At 38.9% G+C, this 25911-nt stretch overlaps 2 protein-coding genes across 3 annotated transcripts; one reads left to right on the top strand and one right to left on the bottom strand.

Moving 5' to 3' along the window:
* The first annotated feature begins 1486 nt into the window (after positions 1-1486).
* On the top strand, positions 1487-5263 carry serpinh1b (serpin peptidase inhibitor, clade H (heat shock protein 47), member 1b). 2 transcript variants are annotated; one of them, XM_027999293.1, is made up of 8 exons: positions 1507-1641; positions 2035-2066; positions 2935-3078; positions 3216-3408; positions 3523-3793; positions 3880-3978; positions 4067-4299; positions 4386-5263. In XM_027999293.1, the coding sequence occupies exons 3-8, from the start codon at positions 2960-2962 to the stop codon at positions 4686-4688; spliced, it is 1218 nt and encodes a 405-aa protein (XP_027855094.1). In that variant the 5' UTR covers positions 1507-1641; positions 2035-2066; positions 2935-2959; the 3' UTR covers positions 4689-5263. The 2 variants fall into 2 exon arrangements, with proteins under 2 accessions (XP_027855095.1, XP_027855094.1); XM_027999294.1 differs by lacking the exon at positions 2035-2066 and having other exon boundaries at positions 1487-1641.
* A 97-nt stretch (positions 5264-5360) lies between these two features.
* Positions 5361-19252, bottom strand: gucy2f (guanylate cyclase 2F, retinal). The gene is made up of 18 exons (XM_028045583.1): positions 18454-19252; positions 16942-17243; positions 15898-16252; positions 15713-15797; positions 15511-15607; positions 14744-14869; positions 14314-14394; positions 13947-14123; positions 13642-13798; positions 12751-12900; positions 11371-11519; positions 11112-11275; positions 10840-11032; positions 10565-10739; positions 9828-9926; positions 9642-9736; positions 9467-9552; positions 5361-7781 (listed from the first exon to the last, which is right to left on the bottom strand). The coding sequence occupies exons 1-18, from the start codon at positions 19181-19183 to the stop codon at positions 7700-7702; spliced, it is 3303 nt and encodes a 1100-aa protein (XP_027901384.1). The 5' UTR covers positions 19184-19252; the 3' UTR covers positions 5361-7699.
* Positions 19253-25911: the final 6659 nt, after the last annotated feature.

Raw genomic sequence — 25911 nt, forward strand, 5'->3', positions numbered from 1 at the left:
ATTTCCAAACATTTCATTTGGAAAATTCTCCTTACAACAGGAAGATTTTCCTTAAAACCTAAACGTCTCCAAGACTTTTACTTCTGAGTTAAAGTCTTCCTTTTAGGAATGTGTAATTGTTCTAGTATTAATATATTTCAACTATTACTAATATGTAAATCTTCTTTTATTGCTATGTATGTTTGTTTCTCACAAGACACTCCACACCACCAAAGAAATGCAGTCCACTAAGAGGTTGAATTTGTTGTTGACCCAAATGTTTCCTTCACTCTGTAAGCTAAGGAATTTTGGTATGAACTGTGACCCTTTTTCAGCCACATTACCCACAGAGGTGGGGGTGCTGTGTCTGTTTATATTAGGGGCGGTGATTAGTTTGGGGGGGGGGGGGGGGTGTCATTTATTAAATAGGCTACCCATGCCAAGGACTGTAAGACCTTTTATTGGTGTCAGCATCTTGTGAAAAAAAGTCAATGCTGGCTAATTTTTTTAGCTTGTCTCTGGGACGATTTTCTTCCCCTAACTTCTGCAGAATGTTCTGGAAACCTCCCGAGAGAGAGAGAAAAAAACCCCACTGACATCAACTGGCATGTCAACACCATTTGCAAAAACTGTTTAAAAAACAAAAGAAAAAAAAAAAGAAGATCCAGATGACAGGATCTGTGCAGTTTCTTTGTGCATTAGGTTGATATTTAAGTCTTTTTTTAGTTGAATGAAACGCATTAGGAACAAAACACTGTGGCAAGATCCTATGTTACGCTTTAGATAGATATAAATACTGATACATCAAGTTAGAAGATGAAAACATATTTTGCATTAAAATCTTGTTGCATCCAATGAAAAATGGGGGTCCAGGTTTAGGACACGTCAGCCTGCTGCTCCATTTGCTCCCCCATCCTGCAGCTAGCAGCTGGGATGGAGAGACGTGGCAGTGTGGGGGTGGGGGCAGGACTAGAGGTCTTTGCAGCTTCCCAGAGGGGTATGTGCAACTGAATGAAACTTTTGAAGTTCTAGAGATTTCAATTTGAAACCAGAGAGATACAAGTAGAATAACTGCAATAAAATTCCAACTTTTTCTCCCCATTGATCTGGAAAAGAATGTGCCTATTCAGAAACTTCCTGTGTATGTCTATAAAGAGGCATTGTTCAGGAATGATACTCGGTTCGCTTGAATTCGTATCACACATGTATACATGTATTAATAGGCTTGATTGTTTCAGGAGAAAATAGTCCAATCTTTCTTTTTTTCTCACAATTTCACCCAGTGATGAAATCAGGGTGAAATATTGAGTCATCTCTCTGCATTAGGACCGACAGACATCAGCAGCCATTGCTGAACACAAATCAGATTTTTCTTCCACTTTGTGTCTACGGATATCTTTGGAAAAAGTTTTTCAAAGCTGATCCCAGACCAGTGCAGGGGAGTTAACTTCAGCCCTCCCAGCTCTCTGGGTCCACCCTGTAATTTCAGTGGGGGACGTCCCATTCCCAACTTCCTGAGCAAACATAGACATCCTTATTTGGATATCCCAATCCCATCTTCCAGAAAATTCTCTCTAAGGATATATAGAGCCGGGGAGAGTCGTGCTTTTATGCTACCCACCAGACGCACCCGATCGGAGAGACCCTGAGAATCTGTGCCAGGTGAGAATCAAAAAATATAACCATGTTTGTTTCCAGGGAAGGAATATGGACAGTGAATCGACTTCTTTGTCTTCATGGGTTAACGTTAGAGCAGTGGGTTTGTCCTACCTTTCAGCTGTTTGCTCTCTTTAAAACTTAATATTTTTATGCAATCTGTCCCAAAATGATGATGCAGTCTTTTCACATTTAACCAGATTATGCACATGAAAGTGTTTCGATGAAACGGAGTTTAGAAAATGTGTATTTCTGCTTAAAAAAAAAAAAATCAAGTCACAGACAAATTAAATGGAGTGGAAATGAAGCATGCATATCAACACAGTGTTTGTCTAAGAGCCTGAAAAAGTCCCACTTTTTACTCTGTGGAGATTACGTCATCAACCTTTTGTCTTTCAGAATGAAAATCGCAGACATGAAAACATCTCAAGGTATCCATAAGTGAAGTTAAATCATATTGTGCCATAAATGTGAGACCATAGAGATGCAGAAAACATCTCTCTGTAAAAAGAAACAGGATGCTAGTGCAGCTGGTTATTCAAACCTTCAGGCTATGTATCTGAGTGATAGAATGAGGAAGGCAGAGAAGGAAGCTGTAAAAGAATCACAGACTTTGGTGACTGAAAAAGTAATTTATGACTATTTAACCGACTGCATAGATTTGCAGCAGTTTGCATTAATTGCAGTTCATCCAGAAAAGTGCGAGGCATCATATTTCAGCCTTCAGTCAAAGAGAAACATGATTCTAAGGGACCGTCACTCTCAGCTGTACCCCTCAGTGGTGATGACGTGGCAACGATCCTGCCTGCTTCTGTCTGGAGGCTTTCCAAAGCTTCTCTGTGGGCTGAATCAGCCCTGCCACCACAGTTTCCCGCCTCACTCCAAAGTACAAGTTTTTCACTGAAGATTAATTTCTTCCTGCTCATTTTTCAGTTTTCTCAACAGTTTTCGGGATTTTGTTGTTATTGAAATACAAAATTTGACAGTAAAACTGCTGGACTAGAATTTGGGTCTTGTTATCGGTAGGTTCCACAAACCTTCCAACACATCGACTTTTGATTTTTTTGGGTGAGTCCAGGGACATTTTACAGTTTTAGCAGATAGACTAACTTAGATCAGGTTTTTTTCTTGTTGGAATTGTAAGCAGAGCTACCTTATGAGCCAAGGGCCCAGTTCAATGCTCTGAAGAATCCAAAAAATAGTGAAATTGTTAAATTTAGCGTGATATCAAATGTTTTTTCTAACTTACATTTGGTTACCTTTAACCCTCTCTGTTCTTGTTTCTTCTGTTGCTTGCAGTTTGTCACACTCGAAGTGAAACAGGATGTGGATGACCACAGCTGTCGCTCTCTGTTTGCTGGCCTTCGTGGCGTCTGCAGAAGACAAGAAGCTGAGCAGCCATGCTAACACGCTAGCTGACAACAGTGCCAACTTGGCCTTCAGGTTAGCTATATGATTCAAAATGAGGGCGCAAGACAAATTAGCAAAATTGCTTCTTAAATCATTTCCAGCATTTTGAAACCTAAGTGCCATTTTCTTAGAAAATGGAATTAATGTGTTCTTCTATTCTTTTACTCCAGCTTGTACCACAAGATGGCTCAGGACAAAAATACAGACAACATTGTTGTTTCTCCTGTTGTTGTGGCGTCCTCTCTGGGGCTGGTTGCGCTCGGTGGTAAGGCCACCACTGCCTCCCAGGTGAAAACTGTCCTCAGTGCTGACAAACTCAAGGACGAGCACCTGCATGCAGGCCTGTCAGAGCTCCTCTCTGTGGTAAACAGCGCACAGAATCACAAATTTTAACTTCTCGTAGTCAAAATAAGGTTGTGTTTGAGGTCAGAGCCTCTAAACGTTTGCATTAAGAGTTCACATTTTGCGTTTTACCAGGTGAGTAATCAAAAGACCCGAAACTCCACCTGGAAGATCAACAACCGCCTCTACGGCCCCAGCTCTGTCTCCTTCGCTGATGACTTTGTGAAGACCAGCAAGAAGCATTACAACTATGACCACTCAAAAATCAACTTCAGGGACAAGCGGAGCGCAGTGAACTCCATCAATGAGTGGGCAGCTAAGTCAACAGATGGCAAGCTGCCGGAGATCACCAAGGATGTGCAGAACCCAGACGGAGCCATGATTGTCAACGCCATGTTTTTCAAGCGTAAGTGCACACATTTTTATTGCGTGGCAACAGATTCCATCTAAACCCTACCCAGGTGTGAAACTGATTTTCTTTTTAACCCACAGCTCACTGGGATGAGAGATTCCATGAAAAGATGGTTGACAACCGCGGTTTCCTGGTTACCCGCTCCTTCACTGTTGGAGTTTCTATGATGCATCGCACAGGTGAGCATTGCCATCTCTGCTTGTGATCTTGTTATGTCTTTCCAGCTGTATCCTCACATCTGATAAGACGTCTGATGTCTCCTTCCAGGTCTCTACGACTTCTATGAGGACAAAGAGAACAATCTCTACATCCTGAACATGCCTCTGGGCAAAAAGGAGGCCTCCATGATCCTCATCATGCCCTACCATTTGGAGCCCCTGGATCGCCTGGAGAAACTGCTGACGAAGAAGCAGGTAGACGCTTGGCTGAGCAAGATGGAGAACAAGGCCGTGGCAATTTCCCTCCCCAAGGTCTCATTGGAAGTCAGTCACAATCTTCAGGTAAATGTTTCAGTCGGTATTTGAATCAGAGAGTTTTATAATAAGCAATCAATAGAGTCTTAAGCAGTCGTCTTTTCTTTCTGTAGAAATATTTAGCTGAGTTGGGCCTCACTGAAGCGGTGGACAAATCCAAAGCAGACCTCTCGAACATCTCAGGGAAGAAGGACCTCTACCTCTCTAACGTCTTCCATGCTTCTGCCCTGGAGCTGGACGTGGACGGAAACCCTTATGACACAAGCATCTTCGGCACAGATAAACTGAAGAACCCTAAGCTCTTCTACGTAGACCACCCCTTCATCTTCCTGGTGAAAGACAACAAGACCAACTCTATCCTGTACATCGGCAGAGTGGTTAGACCCAAAGGGGATAAAATGCGTGATGAGCTGTAATGATAAAGTTGTGAATCATGTTAGATTTAATATTTGTGAATTTTTGTCAGGAAACTGTATGCGTGAGTGTGTGGCTGTGTTTTTATTGGCGTGATTGTTACCTCAAGAGCACATTCCAATACACAATCTGTGGACTGGATATCTAAGTACACTAGTTTTTGACACTTTGAGCTTAGGAAGGAAAACACACAATAATCAGCATCAGTTGGCTCAAAAGGCAACATACTTATGTTAAGTATGATGATTTTTATTTTTAAATTTCCAAACCTGTTTTGCCACTGCTGGTATTACCACATTCCCTGTGCTTTTTCTTGCATTATCTTTAATGTTTAAAGAAAAAAAAAGAGATCTCTGCACAAGTTTCGATTTGCAGCTCTCATTCTTTATTTTGCCACCATCTTGCACTGAAAGGTGGCAGTATATGGTGCTGTATTCATGATCATTTTCCAGCAATACCCAGTCATTGTGTCATTGTAGGTATTTCCACAAGAAGCTGTTGGAATAGTGTGACTATGTATTAATGTGTTGGTATTTTTTGTTGTTGTTTTTTTCCCCCAATAAAACAAAAGCAAAAACAGATTTGGCGTGTCTGTTCTGATTATTGAATTCCTCACTGAGCACCTTTTTTTCTTTTTTTTTGAAGTGTAGTCACGGTGTGCATTCATGCTCCAAATGTGAGATAACAAACTGTCCAGTCGGCTAGAGGTCAAACATTCCTCTCTAGTCTGGAATGCAGAGATTTAACAATAATGGCTCTCTCTTCTTGCGCCGCTAATCTACCATAGATACACAGACTTCTTTCTAACCACTCCTACCTTCAACAACACACTCAGTGGGAACTCTGTGGGAAAGTCCCAGATAGAGGAGAGACATGCATGCACTGCAAATAATAATATAAAGTGGAGTGCAGGACTCTCATGGTGATTGGGCAAATTTCTCACAGGGAGTTCAAGCAAAGAAAAAATGGGATTGTGACTGTGCGACAAGTCTGATAACCCCCCAGATAAACATGTAACCCAATTCTTTCTTCTACAGCACAGCAACACTTTGTCAGAGAAAAGTTTACTCCTATAAAAAAGATTGGCGCTTGAGCTTTGCCATAAAAAAGAAGCATTAGTAAACTTACAACTATAAATGCAACAGCACCTCCTTGTGGTGATAAATGGTAAAGACCATTCATTTATGTGGACAAAGTACAAATCAATGGTTTATTTGCATGGTAATTATTTACATGTAGACTTTTCTTTGTATTGCAGTTATAATATATCAGGCATACAACATTCAGATAATTACATACTATACACATTTATCACAGACTTTGCTGTCATCTTTTTAAATAAAGCACATGAAGCTCATCAGCCTACAAGCATTGTTGGGGTTTGAAAAAAAAAGTCTTTTTAAAGTTACTGTTGAAGATTTCTTAATGATAACATCTGCTGCATGGTTAGGGCTTAGACAAATCAACATATTTAAGAATGCTCTCCCTTTTTTGCAAATTACTTCTTTCATCACTAATTTTTGTTTTTACTTAAAAATGATTTTCTTTTATCAACAAAAGAAGATAGAAGAACATTGATAAAAAAAAAAAGACACTGATAACATCCATCTAATCTCTTATGAAAACATGACACATTTAACTGAATTGTTTTTGTTTGTTTTCCTGACATAAGGGAGACACTTACTGAAACTTTAAATCCAAACTATTGTTTCAAAACATTTTAAATTAGTCATTTTCCAAATGCATGTAAAACGACTGATACAAATTGAACAGGAATGTTACTCTTAATAAAAGTGAACAGCAGGGGGAGTGGTTTTATACTGAAGCAACCAGTTCACTGCAACTATGGGCAGAATTTTCAAAGGATTATTAACTTCGGCAAATTTTCACATTTGCTCCTCAAGAAGAATGAGGAGGGTTTTTCTAACCTTGCATTAGTGGCGCGAAGGCTCTTGCTCAGGCCACTATTCTGAGGAGAAGCAACTCACCAATCAGCGTTACTGATTTGGTTTAAAAAAAAAATCAATTAACTGAGCAAAGTAATTTTGGGAGATTTATCTGAGAATAAACTCCTTTGGACCACTGACAATATCTATCAACAGTTTAAGAAAAAAACCTAAAAAGTTACTTCCTTGTCATTACAGAATCACATAACACTTAAACAATTAGGTCATTTTCTGAACAGTTAAAGTGCAGACACCAAGCCTTACAATACCAGCTTTCTCTGGGAGATCATTGCTGAGCTTTGCAAAGCATTTGTCTTATTAAGGGACCTCAAGATTTCACAGTAAACACTATTTTATGAAAAAATATTTTTTATTTTATTTTTCTTTCAGTGCCTTCCACAAGCTGACCTCATTTCTTAACTGTAATCTATAATAAGTGTTATTAGTGTAAAAAGCTTGTTGGAGGGTGCAAAATCAATCTCGGTCCACTCCATTGCAAAGAAAAAAAAAAGCAAGGAGAATTTTTTTTTCTAAATATTTGATTTTACACAATAGCAGCTGTCGCCTTCCAGCTTTGGATGGCTAACAACACATAATATAAACCGCTACATAACAGGCTCACCTCTGTAGCTTGACTAAAAACAGCTTTCATTGAAACATTTCAGTTTGAAATAGGCGTTTGGGGCGTTCAGTCTTTGGATGGATGAACCTCCGGTTGCCCTGAAGTAGAGGACCACGCAGTGGCCAGTGATTTCAGAGAGGATTGAACGAGTTCAACCTTCATTAAAGAGTGAGTACTTGTTGGCAGCAAGTAGGCAGCCAGGTGATGTGACCATTCTCATTACATTAGCACCGTCATGTTCTGCTGTGCTGGCTGAAGGGAGATTAGCCAGTCGATGAACAATCCTCTTAAACAAGTCTGCATTAAGCCACATTGAGAGGCTGGGTGCTGCTTTCAGCCTGTGCTTGCCCGTCCCAGCTTTTCTTCTCTTTCTTCATCTAGATGCCTCGTTCCTATGCTCCTCTGTAGGTCCTTTGATTTATTTGCTCCTCTTCCTCTCATTGATTCAGATTTTTTTGTCCACCTGCCTGTTGGCCTTGCGGAAATGAGTCTTGATCTCTTCTGTCACCATCTCTTGCCAGTTGTCCCTAGTTTAACAGAAAATGTAGAGTTGAAGCCTCTGTGGTACAATCCAACTTATTTTAGGAAACAAATTGGTGGGAAAATAAGACACATACAAAGTACTATTACAAACACAATAAATGAAAAAAATGAAGGGAAAATCTGTCAGCCAACACAAAAGAGAATGAATGCAGTAAACAAGCAGGGCTTTCCCCAATCCACTCAAGGAGAAGAGGAGGAAGGTGATAAGATCAAGAGATTAATGAGATTATCAATCAACAAGATTCGGAAATCAATAACAGGAAGTTGCGGGTGTGGAGACTCAGAGGATGCAATCATATTAAAGCAACAGTAAAACAACCACAGCACAACACCAGGCAGCATGCTGATCTATACCTCCTGCATTTGACCTGAGACGGTCAAGCCTTTTTCTCGGCTTTCTTTCTCCTGTACTCAGCTATTTCCTCAGGTTTCAGCCCATGATTGTCTTCCCTGTTGACAACAGCAGTTTGGACCAGTACAAGGTTTAATGGAGACAGTTATGAAAATACAGTGCCTTGTAGACTCACCAATACCCCTAAATATTTTGTTCACAACATGCCACATTACAACCATAAACAGCTTCTTCAGACCATTTGATATTATGTAATGCAATCATAATTTAGAGGTAAAATAATACATTCACCCAATGTCATTGGGGCTATTAATCAGAGAAGAAAAAGTCAATGGTAACTCTAAAGGAGTTGCAGATCCAAAGCTCAGGAGGAAGAATCTAGAGACAGGATAACTGCTTTTTAAGTCATAACGTCACAAATCTGGGTTTTAAAGGACAGTGACAAGAAAAAAAACACATTTGAAGGAAGCTGTAAGAAGTCTTGTTTACATTTATGCCATAAGCTACATGGCAGACACAGCAAACATGAAAAAAGGAGACAACAATTACATTTTTGGGCTGTAATTTAAACATTATTTATTGTGCAAAACTATTACTGCACATCACCCCAACATATCATTCCTATGTTAGAGCATAGGAGTGCCAGAATCATGCTGTGGGGATGCTTTTGTTCAGAAGAAAAATCCTGGAGCAATCTTGCAAAATACTTGATATTGAGGTGAAGATCCGTCTTTCGGGTTAAGCAGGGAAATTAACCCGAAAACATAACCACATGAACAATGGAATCATTCAGATAAAAGTGTATTTACATGTTTGAATGGCCCGGTCAAAGCCTGGACCGTAAACCAATTGAGAATCTTTGACTAGTTTTTGATTACTTGGAGAACTGATGTTCTCAAACTAATCAACTGAGTTGAAATATTCTGCAAAGAAGAATGGGTAAATATTTTACTACCTATGTGCAAAGCTGAGGGAAACATACTGCAAAAGGCAACTGTAATTGTAGCAAAAACTAGTTCTATAAATCATTGATTCTGTGGAGCTGAATACAAACGTACCCCATTTTCTTTCCCCAATATTTGTCTAAAAAGAGATTTTTCTAAAGCAGTTTTCATTTTCTTTCCAGTTCACAATCTTAGTTTCTCTTTATTGCAGTGCAACACATAACATCCCAATAAAAGGTTTTGCAGTTTTGGGTTGTAACATGACAAAGTGCGCAAGTTTACATTGAGATGTTGCTGGCAATTTTGCTCATGTTATACGTTTCTCATTTTGATAAAGCAATGCAAAACAGTGTTATAAGATAAGAACTCTTACCCTGGTCTTATTTCTGGTGGTTTTGGCAAAGGTTTTGCAAAGTTGGTTTTCCCGACAAGCCAGTATGTCTCCTCTATACCTTTACCCTGCAAGTAAGGAGCAAACAGTTACTCTGATCAGGTCATTGTAAAAGCAATAGAAATAATTATTCTGTGACATTTTCCACGTTTGTTACCTTCAGTTCTGTCTTGCCTCTAACTTCTATTTTATATCCATCATTAAGAGAACGGAGGATCTTCACAGTGCTACAATTTACATGGATTCTATAAGCTGAGACGGGAAGAAGACATTAAAAGACTGAGGTAAATGGGACATATGATGGAGCAGCACAATGTTGCGTAAATGTGTACGGGATACTGACGCAGCCCAGTGGATTCCATACGAGAGGCAGTGTTGACGGTGTCTCCAAAAAGGCAGTACCGAGGCATGGTCAGTCCTACAACCCCAGCAACACAGGGCCCTTGAGCAAAAAGAACAAATGGACAACATATTAAGCTAAAGTAAACCAGTAGAGAGAAGGGAGGATGTAGAAAAAAACACTTAAATTACTCATATACAGTATAGTTAAAATTAACCCTGGCCCTGTTTACAGAAAATGTATGCACTCCACCATACAGTAAATACAGTCTGGCACTGTGTGGAGTAGAGCACAGCAACTAGTTTAAATTTCTACATTTATTTTTAAACTTGTTGGATCATCAGTCCAACATAAAAGCTTTTAAAATTGTTCAGTAAAAGTCCAAAATTAACATGAAATTAGTGCACATGATGATTTCATATTCACTGTTATTAGAAAACAAAAACTGGTACAAACGTGAGTACTTCTTAATCAAGTGAAAACCAAACATCTTTCAGTGTTATGATGAATTCAGTAAAACAAAAATACACACAAGTCATGCTGAAATTCTGAAATGCTAATTTTTGATAAGTACCCTTAATCTTTTGAATTCATCTAATGCCTGTATACAAATCCTGTTGAGAAATGTATTTGTTTTTAATGTGAACTTTCTAGGAATCAAAGTTCAGTTTCCCAATGGAAAATAAAGATCTTGTCATGTTTACAGGGTCATTAGTCGGTGTTGCTTTCTTTAAGCCTACCTGAGTGGATTCCTATTCGTATCCTGACGGGCACGTCTGGCATGTGTCGCATGTGGAATGTGCCCACTGAGCTGAGGATGTTCAGAGACATGTTGGCTACCTCTGCGGCATGCTTGTTGCCATTCCTCTTAGGCAGACCCGATGCTACCATGTAAGCATCCCCAATGGTCTCCACCTGATCAAATTCACATATTAGTTAAGTTTGCGGGGTGCCAGTGTCATTCCATGTGAACTTTAGGCAAACGACGCTAACGGACTCAACATAATTCTCTGACCTTGTAAACATCATGGTTGCTGAGTACAGCATCAAACAGCGTGTAGAGGTCATTCAGGAGGTCAACCACTTCAATGGGGTCACTGAGCGAAGAGATGGTGGTGAAGCCCACAATGTCACTGAAGTAGATTGTCACCTGGTCAAAGTACTCAGGCTCCACTGAGACGCCCGTTTTAAGAGCCTCAGCAACAGAACTGGACAGAAGACATAGAGACAAATTTAAAGGAAGGTAGCAAACACTTACAGTATGAGTGTGTCGCTCTGCTAACTCACGGTGGAAGCATCTCAGAAAGCAGCTTCTCCGTTCTCTGCTTTTCCACCTCCAGCTCCTCTGTTCTCTCTCTGATGAGATCCTCCAGATTAGAGCTGTACTGCTCCAGCATTCTCAGCATGGAGTCAATGATATTGGTCTTCTTGCCTTTGTTAATGATCTTGAACTGTTTAACATAAAAAAAATCAAATGTATTTAATGGGTTTTGATGAGGTTGAGAGATGAGCTTATTGGAGCAAAAGATGGTATGCAAAAATTCACCCTGTCAAAGATCTCGTCAAAAGTTGGTCTGCGGTCAGGCTGTTCGCTCCAGCACTGCTTCATTAGCTGAATACATTCAAGTGGAGCCTGATCCGGTGCCACTGTGGGACGGCACATTGGTGGAGGTTTTTTAACTTTACGGATGATTTCTGGGCACAACAAATAAGGAAATGGGACACATTTGTTAAATTTTGAACAGACGCAATATTCTACTAAGTGATAGTTTCAAAGAAAAGTGTGAAAACAATAATCACAGTGCTGCGACTTGACAGCCAATCAAACCAATGTGAAAACAGTAGAAAATATGATGCAACAAAATGCAAACATTGTTTTAATTTAGGAAAGTTATAGTAAAAACACCAGCTGAATCCTGTCCAACAGGTTTCTGTCAGTAAAAGTCTCAATCTTTTACCTTAAACGATCTTTTACCTTAATCTTAATCTACCTTAAAGGTAAAAGATTACCTTAATCTTTTACCTTTACACTCAGAGTTTACGCTCTGAGTGTAAATATAAGCAAATTTAGGGGCGGGGATAGCTATTTACTTGTAGCAATTTTCCTGTCATTTATAGATCAGCACACATCTCCCTATTTTGAATGGCATGCTCTTGTGTGTTTCCCCTTATAAAAAAGTTTATATAAATGAGGTCCTATGTGAAATTACTAAGCAAAAGTTCACAAACATTGATACATTTTTAAAAAGCAAAACATTTAATTAAAATTCTTCATGTACTTCATAGGGAATGGTTAGGCGTTCATGGATACAGATGAGTTCGTAAATTTCAACATAATGTGTGCAATTTTTCAAAATTTATCAGTGTGAAAATATATCTGGAACAAAAAAATTATATTTTTCCAAGGTCTAGACCAGGGTACAAGTAATTTTGCAGGGGACAGTTCCACATTTGTTTTTGGTGTAGTTTTGTAACTAATATTTGCTAAAAATGTATGATTTACAATCATATTTTAAGGAAAATTACAAATGGTATGATGCTAAATGTCCAGCTTCGGTTCTAGTTGGTAAATTATATCTAACACCCAGTCAAAAACTGTTATGCTTAAATTTGAGATCTTGCTTCATGTACAGTCAGGCAGCTTTTTGCATATTTCCAGCCTTCTTCTCAAAAGACAAGCAATTTGTCTTTTGACAAAACTATTTATTTATTTATTTTTTGTTAAAAAAAAAGTTAAATAATTGGGCGTAACTAATGTGAAGATAAAATTTGTTGGGTAAACAGACCCATCTACAGTTGAAATTAGTTTTTCAAATTCTTGTATTCAGTTAAGATGCGCAGAACAACAAACCAATGCACATAACAATTACATGCAATAAACATATGTAGTTCAGTAATGGGGCAGGCGGATCCTCTTTGGACAAACCTTCAGGGGGTAAATCTAGCATGCAGTATGGTGGCCCTCTCACTACCACCTCCTGAAGAATTATAGAAAAACTATAAACATCTCCTTTATAAGTTCCTTTATGGAAATTTGTAAGGTCCCTCAGGAACTCAGGGGCTGTCCAGAATAGCTCTGAGAAAAGAGAAATAGAGAGAAGCACTCATATGTCATTGCAGTTATAGTTAAAACCAGATATTTACATACAACAAATAAAAAGATACATACATATTATTTTCTCACTGTCTGAGATTAAAGCTACTGTAATTGAGTATGTATTTAGACCAAAGACCCTAAAAATGAAGATAAAGGTTTTATAACATGCATCTATTTGATGTGTAAATAGTGAATAAATACAGTATATTCTGCAGTGGATACAGAAATATGTAACAGTAACAGTATGTAAAACACATAAAACACAGTTAATCAAAGACATGTTTTGTTGTGATAGAAAAAGCTTTATGGCACAAGTTATAACATGTCAGACTCACAGTGAAAAGAGGAAAGTGTCTTGTTTGTTCTGAAACATCCAACACATTGGAAAAATATTCTGAAATTTGATTTATATAAGAGGAACAGCTAGCTTTAATTGAACTGTAATTACACAGTTTGGGTAATCAGGTCTTCTACTTTCATACATTATTGTTTAGTCTTTTAGTTTTTAATTAATTCTGTTGAAAAAATAGTAATTTTTACTAAGTAATTTTTACTCTGAGTTTATTTCACTAGATTATTTGTCACTTTTCTCACAGTTATTTGCTCCTGAATTGAAGTAAAATTTTACTATATTAACATTGAATTTGTATAGTAACTTAAGTAGGTAATTTTTCTACTCTTCCCACCTCTGTATATTTTCTAAAACAAAAGACAGGCTACCCTCCGGTGGCGGTTCTTCAAAGGAAGCTTTCTGAGACTCCAGCAGCTCATTGAAGCCATAGTCTGTAATCTTCAGAACAAATCGCCCGTCCACCACACAGTTTCGAGATTTAAGTCTGCCGTGGGGGAACTCCCTGTGGTGGAGATATTTCATACCCTGGAAACACAACATGTTCAACACTGTTGTTTATATGTAAACAAACCGCACACAAAATGGAGATTTAAGAAGTTGATGTGACTTTTCTAAAAATCCCAAAAATGAAAGCTCAGATGCCCCCATGGATGAATAAAACATTAGTGTTTACCTTGATAAGATCAAGTAAAAGTGATGACTTAAACATCCAGTCTAATTTTACATCTTCGTTCCTTAGCAGGTCCTGGAGACTGCCCCGAGAGCAGTGCTCTGTCACCACGGCAAACATGAAGCAGTCCAGGAAGAAGCCCAGGAAGGGATTCACATTCTCATTTCTCAAGTCCTTCATCTGCAGAAGACAGAAGAAACATGTAATAACGCCACCTTCAATTAGAACTGATCTAAATTTATCAAAGTCCCTTAATGATCACTGTTCTGTTTATCGTTAATCTACGAAAACAAGCTTATAATACTCACGGAAGCTGTTAGCATGTTAAACCATTGATTCATCTGCAATGAGTGTCAATGTGCTACCCTACCTTTGTGAAAATCTTTGTTGTGCTTTGTTTTATCTCCTTGAATTGGCCCTCTTCAAATTTCTTGAGCCAAACCCAGTCACCCTACAAGATGAAACAGATGTTTTACTTTAGGGATGCTAAATTCTACTTTTAAGTAAAAACAAAAGTGAGTATATATAGTATATAAAAGTAAATGACATAACAAAATAATATTCTGAAAATTGTAAAGGAAATTTTAAAACTGGTCTTAAACTCTTTTGTGTGTTTAATACAGTTATTTCCCAAACTGTCTTTAGAAATTGAAACTCTTTAGTAGTTCGAATGCATTCATCAGAAATAATCTAATAAAAAAAACGTTGATATTTCAATAATTTAATTATCCAATCAATTAAAACCTGTCTAAAATCCTTGCTGTTTGTATATCATCAGGTCCAACAGCATTGTGACCCACCTCATACACAGCGACGTTTGAATTCTCGTGCGTTGCTGTCTGCATGCTGTTAACAGAGTGGGAAGGGTCTGCAGACTTCTCATCCAAAACGCTCCTTGACTCACTCAGATCCTCTAAAGTAATTTTCTATGTGACAGCAAACATAACAGATTTAATCCATGTAAAGAAAAGATTTTCAAAAGTTCAGAAAACTACCATTTTTATCATGCAGAGTTATAAAGTAATAATGTTCTGTGCATTTAATACTTTTGATGTAGAGAATGTGTAAACCTTTAGTAATTGGTGTCAGCAACACAAGGAAGAAAAGGTCAGACACAGGAAGTAAAGAAAGAAAATTTTAAAGAGACGTATCGTGGAAAATTGACTACTTTTTGAGCTACAAATATATATTCGTAACTATCGTATTCAGATTTGTTTTAAAGTTGAGTTTGGTCTTTTAATAGCTGTGAATATGTTTTTGTATGCTGTCAATTTTTCATTAATGTACAGTCTTTTATTTTTATGTGTTATACTTTACCTTTGTGTCAGTCTGCATTTTTCCATTTGCCTGTCACTATCAGTGTGTTTCTGCCACCAGTTTCTATGTTTCAGTTTTCTGAATAAACTAAAACTGATCTATGGAATCTTAAAAAACACCTTCCTTTGTTCCTCGATCTATTACATTATTCTTTATACAAATTAGCAAGCTTTGCAAATGTGCTGTACACATAGCTTGTAGATAAACAATGTTAAGATGAAATTTTTGGTAATGACTGGTTGCCACTTGCCTTTTTGCTAAGCTGAGGATTAATAAAAGTGAGATCTTCTAATGTCAGCAGGATGCGATTGGGTCCTTTGATCAGCTGGATTTGTTGAAGTCTCCTCCTGACAAGTGATTACAGAAAACATTTTTTTCTAATTAGGCCATTCAGTGAAAGTAATTGTTCCTATCACTATATATCAGTAAGCAAACACCTTGGAAGACCATACCTGATGTAAAGAGTTATGAAGAGCCCTCCTACAGCCAAACTGAGGATCACAGCCAATACTATTATTATGTAAGACACCTCCACACCTAAAAATGAGAGCACATGACTTGGCAGGGTTGGCAGTGTCTGTAGTGGACAAGTAAAGTAAGAATGGATACCAAACACCAACTTAAAAGGGCCTTGTACCTCCGGTGCAGATGACGTTTTCATCAAACCAGCAGCCGGAGTCGGCCGTTGGAGGGGATCCTCCTGGAAAATGGATAGACCTTCCTGCAAAACGAAGCTCTCCTGCCTTTAGGTCCACAATGTAGGCCTGGTAAAGCTGACTGCTCTTGCTGTCGGAGTCCAAAATAACATAGTTGGTCTTAACCTCCCCGCTTGTATCCACCAGCACCTTCTGGTTGAAGCCATTGAAGCTTGTGTTCTTAGAGAAGTAGGCCAGATTTGAGCCTGACAGAAGCATGCCAGCTTTCCTGGCATTATGAATGGACCTGGCCAGCAGATATATACTGTTGTAGATGGTTCCAAACAGAGGATTAACCTGTAAAGTATAGTACACACTTTACTACAAGTGCAGGAGAAAGCAATGGTGGCAATGTATGCAATGGTCATGTTGCAGACAGAAAGGCAAAACCACATTCTGAATGATTAGAATTCAGAATGTGGAAAACTTTTAGATGCTTTATAGATGCTTTCATTTATGGTATATTAGCGAATATAATTTGATGTCAGTTATTGGACTTTTGTCTGACAGATCAACACAAAACAAACAAAATTTGCTTTCCATGATTCAAAGCATAATGCATATAGAACAAACAATCACATTTTGGTCTCATCTGACCAGAGCACTTTGTCCTACAAATTTGTTATGTTCCCTACATGTTTTTGGCAAACTTCAACTAGGACTATCTATGGCTTTCATTGAGTTTCTTCTTGTTACACTTCCTTGAAGGCCATATTTGAGGCACGGGATTCCTTGTGTAAATAAAGCAGATGTTCACATCTTTCTAAGTTTACATTCTCACATAATGGATTAAATGGTGCTTTTTGTCCAACGTTTATTGTTTTAAACCTAACCCTACTTTTAACCTCTCTATAATTTAATCTTTCATGTATCTGCTGTGTGTCTTGCACTTTGTGAGGCTAACAGAAAAACTAGTGTGGACTTTTGAAAGCGATAGAAAGGGGTGCACATGTCTACAGATCTGATATTCTGTAGACATTCCCTACCTGCTCAGCCTCCACTGGCAGTGTCACCTCCTGGCTCCTCTTGGCTGCAGTGAATGCCTCGTTGAAGGACAGCAGCTCAGAGGCCACAGTGATGGTGAGGACGGCGTCATAGGCCTTCCTCAGAAGGCTGTTGTTTTGGAGAGCGAGGTGGGAGACATTGCTGTAGGGAACGCTGTAGTGGAGAGTATCGTAGGGCACAAACACGTACTTTCCTGAAGTCATGCCCATCTTGTGTGCCTTTGTGAGAAAAGTGGCCTGGTACTCTCCACCAACCAGGATCGAGTGCATGCACATTATGATGACTGAAAGAAATAATGGTGGTATCATGTTTGTACTTCTGCAGCTTTATGTGTGATTTTTAGAAATTTCAGCAAGATGTGTCCAACCTCTCAAAATATAATATCACTTGAAGAGGTAATCTAATTCCTCTGTTTGCATATGATGTACAAGTCACTACGCTTATTGTTGAGACAACCTTTTTTGTACATAACTCTTCCATTTTTTATTTTTTCAATAGCTGTGATAATCTCACTATAACACAATCTGTGAAGAAGACAAACTGGCAATGATGGTGGTAAAAAAGAACATGATTTTTTGACCAAAGTAATTGACCGTCAGGATTAGAGTAAAGATTAGAGTAAAAGTGCAAAAAGTGGTTTGGCATTTTGTGGAATCATAGGCTTACTGTGTACTTATCTTGTAAATATGACCAATACAAATCTACGAGGTGCTTTGCAAAAGTATTGTGACTGTTTAAACTTTTTCATATTTTGTTTCACTAGCTTCATGGTATTGTTTCATTCGTTAGAGATCTTAAGTGAATAATCATAGCATAATGCTCAAGAAAAAGAGCAGAGACAAAAAAAAAAGAAATAAAATTGTGGAAAATTAAAAGCAATTCTAGGTTATAAAAGATGATGCCGAGCTTTTGATTTCTCAGCTTAATTGATCACAACGTTACTGTAGGGAACAATGCTAATATGTGGGAGAAAGTCTTCTTGTGAATTGACCAAAATGAAACCTATTTTTGTCTAGATGCTAAATCCTAGATACATTTCTCTGAATACACCATCTCCACAGTGAAACGTTGTGTTAGTACATCCTGTTATAGTGGATGTGGAGATATGGAAACTGGTCATGATATGTATTGATGGATTGAATGGTTTAGATCATAGTATATCCATATGCTAGAGTGACCCAGTCAAAGTCTAGACAAAAATCCAATTACCAACGTTGCAAGGCATGAAAGGTGATGATGTTTGTACTGCAGCCAACTTAGCAAAGCTTGAGGTAATTTGTTATAGGAAGATTGGGTTTTAGTCTTGCAGCTATAACTGTAAACTCAATTTAGTAAGGAGCTATTTTTGTTTGCACCTTACTCTAGCACATAAATTCCCAAATAAAAAAATGTACTTATAATGTGGCAAAATGTGAAATACTTTTGCAAGGCCCCTTATGTATTTTTTTAAGTTAAAATAAAACAGTGAGTTATCTATCTAAAGTCAAACTCACCCCTTATTTCTCCTGCGTTTTGGATCTTTCTCAACATGCTCTCTACCTCCGTGTCGTTCAGACCCATGGCTGTAACCAGACCCACGGGAAGCCCCTTACTCCTTAAGCCAGCAGCCACTCTCCCAGCGGTGTCTATCCAAATGTCTTCATTAGAGGAGACCACCGCGGAGCTGGCCCACCTGAAGTGTTTAAACACGGTGAACAACACGTCCACGGGAAACGGGACTGTCCGTGCAAAAGTTGGGTATCCAGTCGTGCGCTCCAGCCCGTAGCTGATGCAGCTGAAGGAGAACAGCGCCTTGTCCCAGTTCTTGGCCAGCAGGGACGCAGCGACGCAGTATCCCGGGTTCGTGGGGCCAACAAACGCGTTTGCTGAAGTATCGTAGTAAATATAAGCCGTGAGGGCTTTGGAGGTTTCGCAAGGCTCCTGCAGGACAATAAAGTCCATTGTTAGACCTAGATCCAGACCGGGGTCTCCGTTGATCCTGCTCACAGCGAGCCTGGCCGCTGAGGTGGGAAGGGCCCTGTAGTAAACAGGGTCGCAGTTCCAAGGCCCCAAAATTCCCACTTTGAAGATTAGACAGTGAACGCAGCAGGGGAAGGTGAGAACCCCCAATAGAACCCATAACAGGAAGTTACAAAGGGGGAGCGTCGGTAAAGTCTGTCTGCTCTTTATTATGGGCACACATGGATGGTTGGACTCCCAACCATTTGGAGGAATATGTTGCATTGTCCTTCCAGGATGTCCAAAGTAGTGAATAAACTTATTCACTATTAACTTAAGTTTTTTTCACACCCATGATACCTGCAAATGGAAACATAAACAGATATCAGACTTAGTTTTCTTTCTAAATAACCTTTTAACCTCAGTGACACCCCGTGTACCTACCATGTATTTCCTATCTGAACATCTCCGGGATCCGATGAAACAATCTGACGGGTTCCTCCTCGGATCTGAGCATCTCTCTTCATCCCAGATCCTCACCTATCCACTCCGGTGTCGCTGAGGTGAAGACACAGCCCGCTCATTGCGTTAGGATTATGGGCTGCAAGTGACAGGTAGAGCTCAGGAGGCTCGTCTAGGCGTTTGGAGACAACTTCAGTACCCTGGAGAGCTACTTACGTTCTTCCTTCAGCGTCTCTGAAGGCTCATGTGCGTTTCCACAAACAGCAGAGTCCGCAGACAACATGTCTCAAAACTGACAGGTATTTTATTTCCTTTTGGTGTCAGATAATCCATATGCAGTAAAAAACAAAACACAACAAAAAAAAATGGAAGAAGAAATAGAAGAAGTAGGGAAATGATAGCCTCGGATTCTTATTACGATAAAAACAAAAATAAGTTGAGTGTTATGATATTATCTACATGGGAGGCTCGTGTCGGTCAGGCCCATTCAGTGAAATCCTACCAAAGTGACCTGGGGGCCCAAACGCAGGTGTTACTCACTAATCCATTTTCAATGAGGCACAATGTAAGAGGATTGACAGCAGGCCTTAGTCTAGTCTAAATGCCTTTTTCTCTTGTCGTTGAGGCCTTCTTCTTCAAACATATAAACTCAAATTTATTTTTGTTCAATTATAAATATGAGAGGCAAGGCGAATACATTTTATGCAGGATCGAAGTCAGATGCCTAATTATTTGCACCCCTTAAAATTTTCACATTTGCTCACATTACAACCAATGTGTTAATGTGTTTTACTATGGTTTTATTTGATAGACTAAAGTAGTTTGTTATGAAATGGAAGGAAAATACAAATAGTTTCCCAGATTTTTTATTAAGAAATTTACCAAAAATAACTGGCATATTTTTAGATATGTCTTTTGGACTATGTCTGTACTTTGTAAATTTATTGTCTCTAATTTGTAGAATGACTCAAGCTCACGAGTTAGATGTTTGCATGTTCTCCCTGTGCATGTGTGGGTTCTTTCTGGGTACTTTGGCTTCCTCCAAAAACATGGCTTTTAGGTTTATTGGTCTCTCTAAATTGTCCGTCGGAGTGTGTGCATGTTTGTTTGTCCTGTTTGTCTCTGTGTTGTCCAGTGTGTGTGTGTACCCTGCCTCTCACCTGTTGATTGGTGGAGGTGGGAGCTGGCCCTCTTCATGACCCTGCAGGAATAAACTTGTTAGATATTGGAAGGATGGATTCTGCTGGAGGTTGAACCTCCCCTCTCTCTCAAATATTTGATAAACTTTGTTTTCCTGGATTGTTCTATATTTAGCTCCATACATCCCTCCATCATGCTAGTTTTACCCTCCCTGAAGAAGGAACCTTCCCAGAGCATCATGCTACTATGCACATGATATACACACACAGCATTTCATCGCACTGAAACTGAGAACATGCTTTCATTTATTTGCTGTTTATCTAACATGTCCTTTCGCAAATAGAACTTCTTATAAATTTCTTCTCACCAGTCTTCCATAAAGACACGATGTTTCAGGTGCATCACAATTGTCCTGACAAAAGATATCTTCCATTCCATCTTCCATTCTCTCTAGAATTATTAAGGGTCTCTTGGATTTTTCTCTGGTCAATCCTAACATCATCCATCCTTTCCAGTGGGATTGAATGACCAAGTTTTTGATGGGTTCACACCTTTTCTGTTGATTTTTGTAGTTGTAACATGGAAAAATGCAAAGTTCAAGGGGTATGAATAGTCTTGTAGAGCACTTAATTTACTTCATAAACAACTGTAATGTGTAAGGTTTGAGGGATCATGTTTCTCGCCATGGAAACAAACGTCAGCCACAGTGCACCAAGCCGGCAGCACTGATTTAATTGGCCTAATATGCCCACAGTACAGTAGGTCCCACACATCAAATGAATTTGCTTCCTGGTAGAGAGGGAGTAATTAGAGATAACAAAGGGGCCATCCCCATAATTCCCAGAGCCTGCTCTGTTTTGCCTGCGTCAGATTTTTACAATCCTTTTAAAAATCAGTCAGCCCAATGTGAGGAGTTGTTTGTCATGCGATAAGCAAATTAAGGACAAAACAAAGGCTCGTTGAAAGAATTTTTTAAAATGGGATCAAAAAGGGGACATTTAGTAATCATGATTAGTAAATCATTACCATTTAGTAATCATTACCATTTCTAAATGGTAATGATCATTAGGAAACAGGAAGATAAGTCAGAGGTGATTCTAACAAACATCAGGTTACAGCTGTCTGTGTGAGTGAGACAAAGAAAGACTGACCCACCCATGTCTCTAAGGTATTCAAATATTTTAAAAATCTTCTTTATGTACATCCAAAAGATATGACTATCTAAACTAATGCCTTGTCATTTTCTAAATAGAAAATATTAATATTGTGTAATATTATTTGTCATATAAAAGCTTTCAGGTGCAAAGTGAAGCCACCTTTGATGACCTACATCCCTCATAAGCTGAAGAGCCTCTTAAACGTAACACCTTGACAACCATGTCCCGCATCCAGGAATAGAGGATAGAAGTGATGACACAGCGCAATGTTGCACATTGTGAGCAGAAAACAAAACACAACACGGTGCTGCTCCTGAGCAAATGCAGAAGGATGTCTAAAAGTGATCAACCTCTGATAGAAAATAATAGTTTAAAATGTATGAAACTGTATATGGATACTTACTAAGAAAAATCACAGATCATTTAATCTTATTAAGAAAAACAGCAAAGGAAAATAAGGGTGAATGGGAAGAAAATGAATTATGTAACATGTCCACAGAAAGATAAAACAGAGCAAGGTTTAAATAGAAATAAATAAATTAGTGGATGCTAAATAGAGATGCAGGGAATATTAAATTTTTAGGTGCTTTTGAACTTTTCAAACAGTTGTGCTTGTCAGACAATTTGCTTAGAGCACACCTTTGATTTTTTGTAATATAATATAATATAATAAACATCCTATCTACCTATATAAAATCATTCTGAACAAAAGATAAATAATTTTGTCACAATAATAACAGTCTTTATTGTTTGTTTTTTGCAACTGTCAATGGTGAATAATTATTACTCCTAAATTTGGTTTAATTTTGATTTAAATGCAGAATTTGGTAGCAAGATTGTGTCTAGAAATTGGCTTTTATGGAATATACATTTATCTTAAGCCCCCAAGTCTGAGGCTTCTGTAAATCCTCTGTCATTCAGTAACACATTAGTGATGATAGTTTTATATCTACTGCCACCTAGCGGACAGTGACACAGGTGACCATCTGTGAACATCTGTGGCTAATGTTGAAGAAGTGAGTACACCTAACATATATTACTACATAGAAAATTAGAATATTTAGTAAAAGTGCAATGTTTCTTGCCAGTCATCTCAGAAAGTGAAGCAGTCATTTCATAGAGATTCATTACACACAATAAACATTTTCAAGCTTTTATTTTTTTTTCAATTTTAAATACTATGTCTCACAGGTATGCAAATTAGAATATCACATTAGACTAATCAAAAGTGGATGTTTTAAGTACAAATGTGAGGCTTCTAAAAAGTATGTTAATTTATATCCTTTCAGTACTTGGTAGGGCCTCCTCATGCTTACATTACTGGATGTATCTCTCTGTGTGTCTGTCTGTCTGTCTGTCCGTCTGTCTATCTATCTATGAAAACTCAATTCTGGGTTTTGACCGAAATAACAAGACTGCAGATATAAATGGTCAGAATGAGTTCATCCACAGGGTTTTCAGACTCTCCTTTGTGATCTGGGCAGGACACAGAGTAGAGCAGCTACTTCTCCACAGTGAGAGGAGCCAGTTGAGGTGGCTCAGGCATTTGGTAAGGATGCCTCCTCCAAGTTGCCATCCTCAGGTGTTCTGGAAATACCCCACCAGGAGGAGACCTAAAGGGGGATCCAGGACATGCTAGAGGAGCTACAGTATGTTTCTCAGCAGGTATGGAAACGACTTGGCATTCCTCAGGAGGAGCTGGTCCAAGCAGCTGAAGAGAGGGAAGTCAAAGGCTTCTCTACTTTGGCTGCCGACCTTACTCTATTAGAGTAAGCAGAAGACAATGAATGGATGGATGAAAAAAAACTAAATAGGCACCCTTCTGTCAAAATTTAATCGGGGAGTGATTTATGACCCTAATCATTAATTGATTTTAATTTCCAGTTCCCCATCCCCCATCCACCCCTCCCCCACATCCGGTGTCAAATTACCCCACACACACACCTGTTACGACATCTGTTGTTCCTACACCTTCTGACCTTTAGGAGTTTGAAGACAAGGGGTTCGGCCTTTAGTGTTTCTGCTATGAGTAATGTCGGAAAAATCAAGCACTCGAGTTGTAATAGTTGTTAAAGAACTTTAAAATGAATGGAACTAAACGAGTTCATTCTGCTGTTGAGAAAAATGGACCTACCTCCTCTGCATCATCTGATACGGATTCGAAGTTACCTAGCCCGAAGACATTCGCTAAAATGATGAGGTTAACCCCACTAACGAATAAATACTTGCTTGCTACCTGCTATTGTATATGAGATCCCAATAGCAGTGAAACCGGATTTGGGCCCTGTGATGGATAAACCTGCAAGCTCACCTTCATCGCCTGATGCATTTGCCTCAAACACTGCGGATAAAAGAGAAATAGCGACAGGCGGAACATCTCTTCTATGTGAGACCCCAATATCCATCTATGACAACTCAAGGCTTGGAACGGATGCCCCCAAGAAATCGACATTTTATTTATGTCGTGTGCAGAGCCCAGTACTTGGATCCCTCAAGGCAGACTGGTCTTTAAAACCTCATGGTCTATGGGGGTCATGGGGTTATGTTTTCCGTTATGAGACCGGAGAGCTTTACCTGTACCAGTTGGACAAGGATGAGGAGCTTTCACCGATAACGAATACACGCAGCCTCACCTATAATGACTAGGCAGTGCTAAGGCTCGCAATTCCTCGTGCCAATGAAGATATGGAATTGGCCTTAGAGCGAAATACAAGAGAAGATGAGTCTGACCCTCGATCTGCAAAGAAAACCAGAAGACGGTGTTTCCCGACCGATACTGAAATTGGAAAGGGAGAAATTCTCTTCAGTGCAGTGTGGGAATCATGCACTGACCATCACAGTTATCGATCCTTCGCCAGAGGTCGTGGGAGACATCGGAGACATAGAGTTTCCTTGCACGCCATGTGTGTTGACCCATAGGTCATGGGAGTCTTCCTGACAGGTGATACCTGTCCCGTATTCTGTTTTAAAGCCGGACACACACGCACAAACACAAATGGCTTAGTGAGAAAAACCAGAGGTAACTACAACATTCTATTTAAATATACTATGTTGTATATTATTCTCGATTATCTAACACTTATTGTTTTTCATACCTTAATTGTATTATTTTTAAAACTCATAGAGATCTGAAGGTGTGGGAATAACAATTGGCGTAACAGACGGCGTGGGGGATGGGCGGGGTTGACACCGGATGTGGGGGAGGTGTGGATGGGGGACCGGAAATTAAAATCAATTAATGATTAGGGTCATAAATCACTCCCCGATTAAATTTTGACAGAAGGGTGCCTATTTAGTTTTTTGATGAATACTCTTTACAATCCTTATTTGCTCACAGCATTGCGCAAAAGCAATGCTGTGAAAATTGCTTTTGATATAACAAATAGGGTGCAAGAAACCCTCTGGTGGTTTCATTAAATTAACATTTGTGAGAACTGTACTTCTGATCAAAGAAATGCACTAAACTACATTAAAATCTCCTCCACCCCTGGAGAAAATTTTATAAAAAGAGTCCCTGGACTTTTTGTTTATTATCAAGATGCATAAACACAAGAATATTTCTGAACTGAGGCTTTTACTCTTAAAGAGTGTTCAGTGATAACACAGGATCGCTAGTAGTTGTTGCCTGACTATGTTCACTGGGTACTATGAGTAATGTTTGCTGTAACCATAACCATAACTATTATTTTGTAGTCTGCAGAGTAGTCATAACAGTTACAGAGCATATCAAAGCAAGTATAGGCTGATTTTGTGTGAGCTTAAGAATTAGAATTAACGAGAAGGCAGCGCAGCCACGGATAAAGTCTGTTTCCGTTCACATTATTTCTTATCACTTCAATCAGAGAAGTTAACTTGAGGGGAAAATAAAATAAACTGCCGTTTGGTTGCGCAACGCGTTTTTTTTTTCTTTTTCTGAGACATTTCCACAAGGGGGCGGAAGAAGGCAGCGACATCTCAAGAGCCCTGGACAAAGACAGGACGTTTTACGAGCTGAGCTTTAAAAGTAAAAAGACAGCGAAAGTTGAAAGGGAGTAAGAAATGGGACTGCTACTTACTACCAATTTTGGAAAAATATGTTGCATTAAGATTTCCCGGATTATAAACTACTTTCTTGAAGGTCATAACCTCACTGCAGAAACAAAACTCACTCTCCAAATCAAATTTCTCCAAGTTCATTTGTTTCAAATTGAATTCGAAACCTTTTAATTTGAAAATCCGTCTTCGGAAGTGCTGTCGTTTGGCCCTCCAGCTTGC

This window comes from Xiphophorus couchianus, chromosome 18 (assembly GCF_001444195.1).
Source record: "Xiphophorus couchianus chromosome 18, X_couchianus-1.0, whole genome shotgun sequence".
NCBI lineage: Eukaryota > Metazoa > Chordata > Actinopteri > Cyprinodontiformes > Poeciliidae > Xiphophorus > Xiphophorus couchianus.

Excerpts from the sequence above, each read along its gene's own strand:
- serpinh1b (XM_027999294.1), top strand. The coding sequence starts at position 2,960 with ATGTGGATGACCACAGCTGTCGCTCTCTGTTTGCTGGCCTTCGTGGCG. Across the intron at positions 3,979-4,066 it reads TTCTATGATGCATCGCACAG|GTCTCTACGACTTCTATGAG; the intron begins GTGAGCATTGCC and ends GTCTCCTTCCAG. Across the intron at positions 4,300-4,385 it reads AAGTCAGTCACAATCTTCAG|AAATATTTAGCTGAGTTGGG; the intron begins GTAAATGTTTCA and ends TTCTTTCTGTAG.
- gucy2f (XM_028045583.1), bottom strand. The coding sequence starts at position 19,183 with ATGCAACATATTCCTCCAAATGGTTGGGAGTCCAACCATCCATGTGTG. Across the intron at positions 14,395-14,743 it reads CAAACGTCGCTGTGTATGAG|GGTGACTGGGTTTGGCTCAA; the intron begins GTGGGTCACAAT and ends TTCATCTTGTAG. Across the intron at positions 11,520-12,750 it reads GCTAGATTTACCCCCTGAAG|AAATCATCCGTAAAGTTAAA; the intron begins GTTTGTCCAAAG and ends TGTTGTGCCCAG.